The sequence below is a fragment of the Drosophila albomicans genome, chromosome X (assembly GCF_009650485.2).
Source record: "Drosophila albomicans strain 15112-1751.03 chromosome X, ASM965048v2, whole genome shotgun sequence".
In the NCBI taxonomy this organism is placed as follows: domain Eukaryota; kingdom Metazoa; phylum Arthropoda; class Insecta; order Diptera; family Drosophilidae; genus Drosophila; species Drosophila albomicans.
Genome location: NC_047627.2, coordinates 17,028,139 through 17,039,998, shown reverse-complemented (window position 1 = coordinate 17,039,998; position 11,860 = coordinate 17,028,139). Strand labels below are relative to the sequence as shown.

Below are 11,860 nucleotides of genomic sequence, written 5' to 3'. Positions count from 1 at the left end.
CCTCCCATTGCAAGTGCACATGTATGTATATTGTTCGTGTACATACAACATTCAGACGTGTGCGCACACATGAAAGCAGCAGTAGTGGTAAAAATATCGATGTATGTAGTTGTGCTTGTATTTTACGTGCCGTCGCCGACGTGCGCTCTCCATCAGCAGCAGCAGCAACAACAACTCAGACAAAGGCATCGCCTGACCGATTTGCAACTCCCCGCAAGCCTCTCCTCTTAGCACACTTGACGCTGTCGCCTTGCTCACTTTACCAATTTAAAGGAAGTTCCAACTTCTCAATACCGTATTAATAAATATGCATGCATATGTATATAGTTGTGTGTGCTTCACAAGTGTTTCTTAGAATTGGTTTGTTTATAGACGACGACGAATGTGTCATACATACTTACATATGTACATATGTATATACATACATACGTATGTATGTGTTTTGCTAATTGGTGTTCCCAATGTGGACTGCATATTAAAATCTACAGAACACATTTACATATGTATGTATGTTATGCTACTACCACTCATCATGCAATTTCATGCATGATAGTTGTTGTTGCTGCTGCCAAAGAGGCTCGTCTTTCTGCTTTTTGCAGTTGCACTCGCATTATTTCGCCATCTTGTTTCTCTTTTGCACAATTTACTCGCAATGGCCTAAGTTGTGAATGTGTCTGCATATGTGAGTAATCGTGTGCACGTGTGAAAGTGCATATGTATGTATGCATGCATTTGTATGGACTTAAGAGACTTCGGCTTAAAATTGTGTCAAATTCAATGGCGGTTTGCTAAGAGAGTTGTACATGCAAACTCACTTATATGTACATATGTACATATGTATGTAAGTACTATATGTATTGTATTTATGTGTAGTGTTTTTATCGTGCAGCTGGAAATTGAATTTGCTTGGCAATCAGCTAACTAACTTATTGAGTTATTCAGGTATTCTGTCGGGCCCACATGTTTGTGCATGCATAGGTATGTGTGCATAAGTGTATGCATGTTTGTGTATTCGTGTATGTGAGGACAAGTTAGCAGCAGAGACACCTCCACCTCCAATACCGCACGTGTCTTTTTTCCACTTTTTTTTTGCTGCTGCTGCCGTAAACAAAACAATTCAAAACAACATTTCACACACACACATGCATACAAACTAGCATAACTGTGTAAACCTAGTTGACGTAACCCGGCATTCCCCGTGTTTCGGCCAATAAACAGAAGACAAACTTAAAAATAAATAAATTATAATTAAAATATATAAAATCTGACTTTTTGTATCGTACATCATTAGTATCTTTTTTAAGTAATTCATAAATTATTTTAAGTTAAATATACATATTAAAATTGGATATATGATTGTTTTTCATCAACACAAAATTTCATACTTAAAGTTGAGATTGTGTAATCCGTTTAAGAGCATGGATAATTTTATTTGCAGCACAATCAGCTGAGGCAGCCTATCAAGAATGTAACTAAGACCTGTGCAAAGTTTCCATTGCTTATCTCGCACCACAAACAAAGTTAAGTTAAATTTTTGGGCTTTGAAGTACAAATAGAATTTGAGTACAGTGATGCCTCGCTTCAACTGCACTGTGTATTAACAAATATCAATAAAATCAGTTTTGGCGCAATCGTAGCAAATGTTCTCTACAAGTTTTGCACTGCTTGCGAAAATGCTGTTATACTAAGCGACGGCTTCTTTTGCGTGCGATCACTGTTATACAGAGGGCATGGGATAATTAGATTTTGCTGTTGACATTTAGCATAACACAGAACGAGAGAGAACGAGAGAGAGGGGCGGCAGGCAGTGGGAGAGAGAACGTAAGTCTGAGAGAGCACACAGAGTTATGCTCTTGGCAGCTGCTGCTGATGTAGTTGTTGTTGCTACTCCAATCCTTATCGGCATTGAAACGTTCAATTTTTAAATGTACACATACATGGGAAACTAATGTGTTATCTGCTCAACGGAAACTGCCTAGTAGGAAAAAAAATGGAAAACACCAAACGAGACTTTTCGATAGCGACATTTTGGTGGGCGTCGTCGGCATCGCCGTCTGCGTCGTAGTCGTTGTCGTCTGCGGCGTTTGACCTGCTGGACGGTCTATGGTCCAAATATTTATGTAATTTATGGTGGTCATTGTACTTATAATATTGTATTGGGAACAAGCACGAGACGTGATACGTGATACGCGAGACTTTCTAATCAGCAACGCTTTCAAGTGCAGCATACATATGAACATACATACATATATGTATACATATTATAAATAAATAAATATCAATCGCTGCCACGCCCCCGTTGAGTTGAGTTGTCTGAATGAGTCAGCGGTTTGTTCTCGTTCCCGTTCGCAGAGGGCAGCAAAGGTATGCAGCATTAATGTGGTAATTGTCAGCGATAATGATGAAATCCTGTTTTACCAGTTCGAGATCAAGTGGTTCCGTGAACCAGCTGAGCACGGACCCAACCTTAAAACTTGAACAGTTCACGGAACCACTCAAGAGTAAACCACCTACACACGCACGCATTCATGCACACGTATGCCAACACGTGCGCTTACCCAAAAATTATGTTTGTGTGTGTGCGTCTAAATTTAGAGACGCGTCTTTTCCTTATTCCAATTTCAATACTGCGACGTCAGCTTACAACATACAGCTGCAACCTTGCTGCTCTTGCTGCTGTCCGCAATTGGGAATCCAGATTTGGGGGCTCGCCCCGTTGTACACACACACACACACACACACACACAGATACGTATACATGTGCATGTATGTATGTGTAGAGGTTGGTCGCGTTGCTTTTGCGCTTGCTCATCGTCCGTCAGCTTTTGCATAGTATACGAAAGTATGTGTGTGTGCGAGTGAGCCAAGTATACATACAGAATAATTGATTTTGTTATTGTCGTGTATGCGCGCTCTCTTATTACAAAGTTCTTCTGCTGCTGCTGCTTTTACTGCTGTGTGGGGGCCACGCGCAAAGCCTGCTGTGACGTCAATGATGATGACGTCGAACGCGAATGTGAGCAGACCGAAGACAGTGAGAGAAGGAGAGAGGGTAGAGCAGAGCAGAGACAGTCCAGGGGTCAATGCAATGCGGCAGCTAATGGAAATTTTGCTGCGAATGTTGCGTATACGCCTGTTTGGCGCATTTGCCAAAATATAATAAAAAATAAAAAAAAAAATGAAAATCAAATCACAAAGACCTTCGCTCACGAAACAAAAGCCATTAATTATACAATTTTCACATTTTTGGCAACTTAAATAATTTCACGTGACGCTCACTGGCTGCTGCGTCGCCCACGTTCGGCACCAACAAAAAAATTGTTGTTAAAAACTGTCGCACAAGCCACAAATCATTAGAGCAAAATAATAAAAACGAGAACAAAAAACAAAAAACGGACTAACCATAAAAATAAAAAGCAGCCAAAAAATGCTAAAACTATAAAAAATTCACAGAATTTTTATGTACCAGCTTTTTTTTTATTAAAAATATATTATGCATATGTATGCTTATTCGCCAAATTGTTTGTTGAGCAGCCTTGAATACGTTTTCCGCTGGCTGACCGCTAATAAAAGCGGACAAAAGGGGCGTGGCCAGCAGTCAGACTGATTACAGATATCGCTTAACGAGCATTCCCATCAATTACTCATCATTTCGCATTTCGCATTGCGAATTCGTCGCTTTTGCCGGCCATTGAGCTAATTTCACTTTAAACATACACACACACACACATACACATGCATATGTGGGGTATAACAGCTCGTCCCTCTTTGGTGTGAAGCCAACTCCGCGATTGCATCAGCCTTTAAACTTCGGCAAGGTCAAATGCACGCGTCGCGTATAACAGTAACAGTTCTGCTATGCGGCGACGTCGACGTCAACAGCTGCGCGCACGCCTCTCGACCCGCCCACCAATCAGATGTAGTAGGTGCCGATGAAGAGTATTCTGCAAATAGCGCGATAATAAAAACTCGTTTGTCATGCGATAGCGTCAAACTGGTTAGTTTACATTTTGCTTTTTTTTTTTGTATTTTCAAGCAGCAGACAGCAATATCAAAAGCAAAAACAAAAATAATGAAAAGAAAAATAGCCATGTGCAAAGCAAGTATTTGAGCTCAGCATAATAAGTATGTATATGTATGAATGTGTGTGTATACAACAGCTCGCCTTGGCAACATTAGAAGGCGCATTTAAAAATTTGGACAGCACGTTTCAAGCACATGTGCGTCAAGCCGACCTAGTCGTCGGGGTTTTAGTGGGCCATGAACTGCTGCTACCGCTTCTGCTACTGCCTGTGGCTGTGGCTGACAAACATGTGACTAGACAGTATCGTATGCCACACAACATAATATTTATGTGCATTTGACACATGCACTTTACACTTGTACACACACCAAATGTATTTAAAAATTTCAACAAACTCCAGCTTTGACATACTTATTTGCATATACAAACAAAAAGTGTGCTTAGTGCTCTGCATTCAAATGCGCGCCGCCTACTGTTGATGTTACCAGATAGCTGAATATTTTTGGAGCTGTCGTACTGTTTAAGTGGCAACATCGTTAGGGAATTTTTCCTCGTGTAATCGTAGTATCGGCGCGGTATGCGTTATCGATAATAATATAGTTTTACACAGCACTATTTGAGTTGTTAACCAGCACTCGCGCAATTCGCTGGCAACGCAAAAAAGAAACGGAAGAGCGGGCGTGAGTACTTGTTGTTTTTCATATTTTTTTTATTTTTTGCGCCACACGCCTAACTAAGCACACAGAAAAAAAGTGAAAAAGCAAAAGCAAATAAATAATTAGTGCAAACTGTTAAATAGAAACAGAAGTGAATTGTGTCAGTGAGTGGAGTGTGTTCTCCGTGTGTGTGAAATGACAACGTCTTCAATTAAACGACGTCGTTCGCCACACGATGCCAGGGCATCGAACGATGTTGGTGATGGCCTCAACAACGACAATGAGACCAACAACGACAACAATGCCACCAGCGTGTTGACCACCGTCGGCGATGCCAACAACAGCATTGCCATCAACAGCAACAACAGCCTGGGAAAACGGGACTCTGAGGAGGATAGCTGGGCATCCAAGGGATACAGTTATATCAATCCATTTGTGCATCGCATACAAATCGACAGTCACATTGATGTGGCCAAGGTGAGTACTTCTATACCTCCCTCCTCCCAATGCCTCATCGTTTCACGTTCACTGTTCTTTCATTCATGCAAAAACAGTTCAAACACAGCTGTATCATAGTGTGGGAAGCAATGAGCAATATACCCACAAAACGGTAGACGTGTGAACAGGGGGGCGGGGTTGCTAAACGGTTCGCTCGTGTGAATAGCTTTGTTTTTGTTCTTATCAATGTGTGTGTGACCCACACGCACAGAGATTTCAAGTGCAGCACATACATATACAAACATCTGTCTATGTGTGTATGTGTGTGTGAGACGATGTCGATAACTCTTTGCGTGTTACACATTCTTTCTTTGATTTACTTGCCTCTCTTATGCTTTTATCTGCGTCGCCGCTGCCGCTGCCAACGTCGCTCTGTTAACGACGTCAGCGAAAACGTCGCCACAAAACAAAAACCAAAAAGAAGCAAAGCAGCGAGAATCGTATGATTTTCTTGTTGTCTTATTGTTGTTGTTGCTCTTGCTTTCTTTCGTTGCCGGTTCTTTGGCGCTTTTGTTGCCATGTAGTTATAGTTGTAGTTGCTTTTACTTGCCCACTTATGTATGTATGTGTATGTGTGTGTGTGTTAGCAAAACCTGTGCTATGTGGTGTGTTCCCATTCCAAAGTACAGCATGCAGGCGCTCTTAAGTGTTGCCCCCATTAAGCTTCTCCTGTACATTCCTCCTCCTCTGTCATCTATCAGCACTTACTATGATTATAATCGTGCAAAACGTTTTACACACGTTCCACTCACTCTCCACTATAATTGCCAGCATAATGTGACACTGTCCATCCCCCTTCCTCCCACGCGCACACAGCACACGTTGCTCTATTATCGATAGGCGATAGATATTCATACAGACAGACAGACACATACACACACACACTCACTTATACAGTGGCACGCCATTTGGCAGCTGAGCGGAACCGAAACAACAAACACACACAAACAGCAGTTAAATCGACCATGTGAACCACATTGTATTATTTAAGGTTTGCGGGGAGAGGGGGGCACAAATATTGACCACTAGATGAAATTAATCTAAATTTAGATCTAGCTACGGTTGAATAATTTATTTGTGGCATGACCCTTGCACAGTAATTAATCAGCAGTCGCAAATTTTGCAAAAGATCGCCGCCCATTTGAGAGGGAGAGTGAAAGTGTCAGACAAAAAGAGAGAGAAAGTAAATGCACACAGTGTAAATTTGCCGATTATCAGTGGCCATTAAAAAGTAATACAATTGAAAAGTGAAGTGAGTCCAGTTCCACAATTCACTTCCAAGTATTTGTGATGACCTAGTACACTCGATTGATTGCGATTTGCGTTTTGTGTTTTGAGGTGAGTCAGAGATTGCGCCTTTTCAACAATATGCAATCAGCCAAATCTCTGAGGCTAAATACTTGAAACTAGTTTTAACTCGCTTCATTTGCCTTCAATCACTGAATCAAGGTCGAGGAGGCAGCACAAACACACACACATGGATACGTACGCAACACACACACACACACACTAGCATACGCAACTCTTTGTCATTCAATGACATGCTCATTTGTATACAACAACAATTGCAAATAAAGATGCAAATACAAACGCAAATACAAACACAAAGGCAAATGCAAGAGCAAAAGCAAATACAAATACAAATACATAATGTATGCACATACATATACAGCGGAAACAAAAGCTTTTACGTTAATTCGCGTGTTTCGTTTGCCTTGCAGATTTTTAAATATTTGCAATATTTATGAAGATTTCTACCACATTTCACAAACATTTTGAAATAGCTAAATATTTGTATTTAGTAAACTGTCTGAAGATTTCTTGAGTTTTGTAATTATCTTAAAATCTCTTTTTTTTTAAGGTTTTACGATCTTTAGCATATTTAAATTTAATGAATTCATCACTTTATAATTCTTAATGATTCAGGAAATTTAAACTCTTAAAATAGTTGTTTACGTTGTTCGGGAAAGAATTACTTATTCTTTATTTTAGGTACTCCATTAGTCACTAACATATAATAATTAATATATTATGAATTTGGTATGAAAATGAATCTCTTAAATGAAATTAAATGAAGACTTTGTGCTAAACTTATGCCGATTCCAAATGAATTCCTAGAACTTGTTTTGTTGTTTCCAAATTATTCGTATATTACGTCTGCGCATATCTAGAATTTCAAGGTCAAATTAGTGACCTCGGTAAACAGCAATTGATTGAATAAATTTTTACCGTTGAATTCTTTAGTTGGATGGCATAGTTACTACGACTAGAGGCGGGTCTTCTATTGTTTGTTTATTTTCATTTCGAAATAATACAATTCAATTGTGGATTTGGAATTTCAAAGTTCAGAAAACGATTGACGTGTTATCAATATTATGCGCTTCCCTCTTGACTCAACGGCCGATAAGAAACAAGGCGGAAAGCGACATTTATACTACACGCGTACATATAGACCCAATATATAATACTACGTCTGGCACGACACAAATATAATATATACGAAAATTTTGTTTGCAGATCTACGTGCTGACTGTGCTTCTTCTGCCCATACGCGTGGTGGGATGTGTGCTCTCATTGCTCTCGGCCTGGATGTTCGCTTGCATTGGCCTCTATGGCATGTCCCTGGAGGAATTGCAGGCAAGGCCACTCACCGGCTGGCGTAGGTAAGTGCATTCAATCCAATATAAACACTCCTTTCAACACACAGCTCAAAGGGAAAGAGCTACGAGGCTACAATTTCTACGCTGCGTACTTTCAAGATACGCTTGGTATACAAGACTTGGATACAAGACTTGGAAAAAACAATTTCAAATAAATACTATAGTTGATGAATTCTTTTTTGTACCTGACAGGAATGTGCAATACTTGACGGCACGTGCGATGCGCATGGTTTACACATCTGGCTCCTTTCACTACATCAGTTTCAAAGGCACTCCAGCTAGCGCCAAGGAGGCACCCGTTTTGGTTGTGGCACCGCACTCCTCGTACGTTGATTCCATACTCGTTGTGGCCGGTCATCCGCCATCGATTGTTGCGAAGCGGGAGACGGCAGATATTCCGTTGCTGGGACGCATCATCAACTATGCCCAGCCCATCTATGTGCAGCGTGAGGATCCCAATTCGAGGCAGAATACCATACGGCAAATTGTTGATCGCACACGCTCCGAAGAGGATTGGCCACAGGTTGTTATCTTTGCCGAGGGCACTTGCACCAATCGCACGGCATTGATTAAATTCAAACCGGGCGCTTTTTACCCCGGTGTGCCAGTGCAACCCGTTTTGCTGCGCTATCCCAACAAATACGACACCTTCACCTGGACCTGGGATGGACCAGGAGTGTAAGTTTTCAATTAACCTTGAATCTTGAGTGAACAATGCAATTAAATCTTGCTTTCTTTTTCTGGTTCAGGTTGCGTCTACTTTGGTTGACAATGACACAGTTCTATAATCGTTGCGAAATTGAATATTTGCCTGTTTACACGCCCTCGCCCGCCGAAGTGGCAGACGCTAATCTCTATGCCCACAATGTGCGCGAAGTGATGGCCAAGTGAGTGTTTGATTGATTGATTACACTTAATGCGAATGCTCATTTACCAATTGACTTTGTAGAGCTTTGGAAGTTCCCACATCGGACTATTCGTTTGAGGATGTTATCGTTATGAGTCGCGCCCGTGAAATGAAAATTCCCTTTCCTGGCGATATTGTGGAAATTGAGCATACTCTGGATTCGCTTGGCCTGTTGGATAGCAAGCGTGACACGGAATTGTGCGAGAGCTTCCTGTCATTGGACAACACAGAAAAACTGGACATACTCACATTTGCAGAATTGCTGCAAATCGATCTCAAGAATCCACAACTCCACAAGCTGTTTGCGTTATTGGATCACGTAAGTAGCAGGCAGCAGTTAAATTCGTTTTCCAATTTCCAATTAAAAATAACAATTATTTTTTTATAGCGTGCAAAGGGCACTGTGAGTTTAAAGAGTTTTCTGCTCTGCTCCCTGTTTTGCAAATTGAAGAACTGCGATATTATTACATTTTTGCGAGCGTTGGTCAATGTGAGTTTGCTAATTGCAATTTATTTTTGTATTACGACACCACTTATATATATTTTGTTTTATTTGCACATTTATATAGTTATACAGTCCGAACAGTCAGCAAATTGAGCGTGAGAATTTTATACGATTGCTGCGGCATGCTGGCGGCAAGCTGAATGAGCAAAAGGCACAGACGCTCTACTATGCGTTGGACACTGCCAACGTGGGCCACATCTCATTTGGTAAGCCATCGAATTTGCATTTGATTTTGAGCAGCTCTCATTAATGTGTCTTTCGTTGATTATCATGTTCCAGATACATTTGCGCAGTATACGGAAAAGCAGACAAGCTACAAGTTTCTCTATCACAAGTCGGAGCATATACGAAGACCGAAGAGCAACAATTCTGTCAAGGCGACAGCCAACTGAGCGAATACAGATGAGAAATGCATTTTGGAGGCTGCAAAAGAAATACTTATTAGCTGGTTCTATAGTTATTTAGTTGGCTGTGCCATAGGCAGAAAAACTATTACCAGCAGAATGGCGACATCAGTGAGTTATAGAGAGAGAGAGAGACAGAGAGAGATAAAGAGAGAGAGAGAAAGAGAGTAAGAGCGAAATAGCGAGAGAGAGAGAGAGAGAGCGAGCGAGTTTAACGTAGTACGTTGCGGAACGTAAGCAAAAGTCAAAAATTCAAGATAAGCAGAAAGTTCAATTGTAAACTATATACATACATATTTACCTATATATATTTTGTAATAATATTTAATTTATTTATTGTGTACGTGTTCGTTGCCAACTGTAATTAGATTTGTTAAGCTTAAGACAGGTCGAAATACAATGTAAGTGCTGAATGCTGAATGCAAAATGCTCAATTGAATGATATAAACACACATTTGACCTGTCTGCACATTCATTTAATTAACCCTTATGTGTACTTGTACTTTAATATTTTAACACAAGTCATTTCATTATTGTGATTCAATGTTTAAGCATATACATTCATGTATCCTAACTATCGTATCGCGATGTATCTTTAGCAGAACTAAACCAAACCAACCCAAAACACTGAACAGACTTGTATTCCAAACCCTATTGTATTCCCCTCAATGCTATACACACTGCACATACTACATACTCTTGTCCACACACAGCCAGTGAATAGAAACCGAGGTGAATGCCAAAAATAGAATGAATGCCTCCCTCCACTTATGCTACAGCCGCCTGTTTATGGTATTTCCAATTGCCATCAAATTATGTATAAGTACTTCTAAATACTTCTTGTGCATTTGTAACTTGTAACACCAAGACACCAAAAAACAAAAAACATAGACTTTCGGGCAACTATAAGCACCCCATGGTAAATCCCGACTTTAAAGAAATAAAACTTACAAACTTTAGCTGTACTTAAGCAATCCATAGACTTATGCATAGATACAGAATTAGTTGGCATCAGTAGCAGCAATATCAATATCACACACACAACTTAGCACACACTATTACACCCGAGACACACACACTTGCATAGATACTTTATGTTTTATTTAGCAGAATATATTTTGTAAACTATCTAAAATTTCAATACGCCGCTTTTATGCTATTTTCTATTATAATTTGACTCAATGTCTGTCAATTCTTTATTTGTTGTGTTAATCATATGCAAGCAAATTGATATTTATATTTACATTAAGTACCCTTGATTTGTACGCAATCAAGTTGATGTATATTTTACTTTCTTTTAGTTGAGTACTATAAAATGAATTACTATATTGTAAATATTTACGTGTATGAAAATGGAATTTGCCTCTTAATAGATTACGCAACTCCAATAGTTTTATATTTACATTTGAACTAAGCTTAAAGAAAATACAAAGATATGTACATCTATATATATAAAATTGTTTGTTTCACTCTTTAATTAGGATAAGGGAAATGTGCTGTGAATAACTTTTTGTTGCATACTTTGGGGCTGTACCGTTTTGAATTATCCGAATTTTGGCTATAACTCGGCAGGATCTGCATGGATCTTGAAAGGACCTTTATTTATGTGCTCTCCCATGCCAAGGCTATCGATTGGCATTCAAGGATTTTTAGGAAAAAAATAGAAAATTCATCGAAAATTTCTCAAAGGGGGTACCATGTAAAAATTATCCTGAATTCATATATTCCATCGTAACTTTGGCATTTTAAGGACGATTTGGATGTCCTTTTCCAGATCGATAGATATTGATGTAAAGATCCCGAATATATAAGAATATCCTTGAAAGTCCTTCAAGTTGCTGAGAAAAAAGGATTTTTTCGTATATAGAAAATTAACTATATCTCTGGAGTCCTTGGCAGGATCATGTTGAAATTAGTGTCGAACAGTTTATTTTTAATAGGGCTATTAACTGGCCAAAGAACATTCGAATTGTCCTTTTAGTTTCAGAGATATTTCGAATTTTGAGTTTTTGTCGATTTTCCCACCGCCGTGATGACGAAATTTTACAAGTGTTGGATTCTTAGATGACCCCACATTTTTTTGATGCCGATCGATAGATTTTGGGCCCACAAATCGAATGCAACAAGTCCTGCCAAAATGCGTAAGGATATGGCCGAGAAAGTATCAATTTTCTGTTTTTCATATATTAAAACAAGTGCAGTTAAA

General features: G+C 39.5%; 1 protein-coding gene across 1 annotated transcript; it reads left to right on the top strand.

Annotated features, from left to right (window-relative positions):
• The first annotated feature begins 4,569 nt into the window (after positions 1-4,569).
• LOC117572237 (lysophosphatidylcholine acyltransferase) lies at positions 4,570-11,111 on the top strand. Its single transcript, XM_034254929.2, has 9 exons — positions 4,570-4,704; positions 4,824-5,157; positions 7,696-7,841; positions 8,031-8,516; positions 8,588-8,725; positions 8,788-9,064; positions 9,134-9,235; positions 9,315-9,456; positions 9,530-11,111. The coding sequence occupies exons 2-9, from the start codon at positions 4,876-4,878 to the stop codon at positions 9,640-9,642; spliced, it is 1,686 nt and encodes a 561-aa protein (XP_034110820.1). The 5' UTR covers positions 4,570-4,704; positions 4,824-4,875; the 3' UTR covers positions 9,643-11,111.
• Positions 11,112-11,860: the final 749 nt, after the last annotated feature.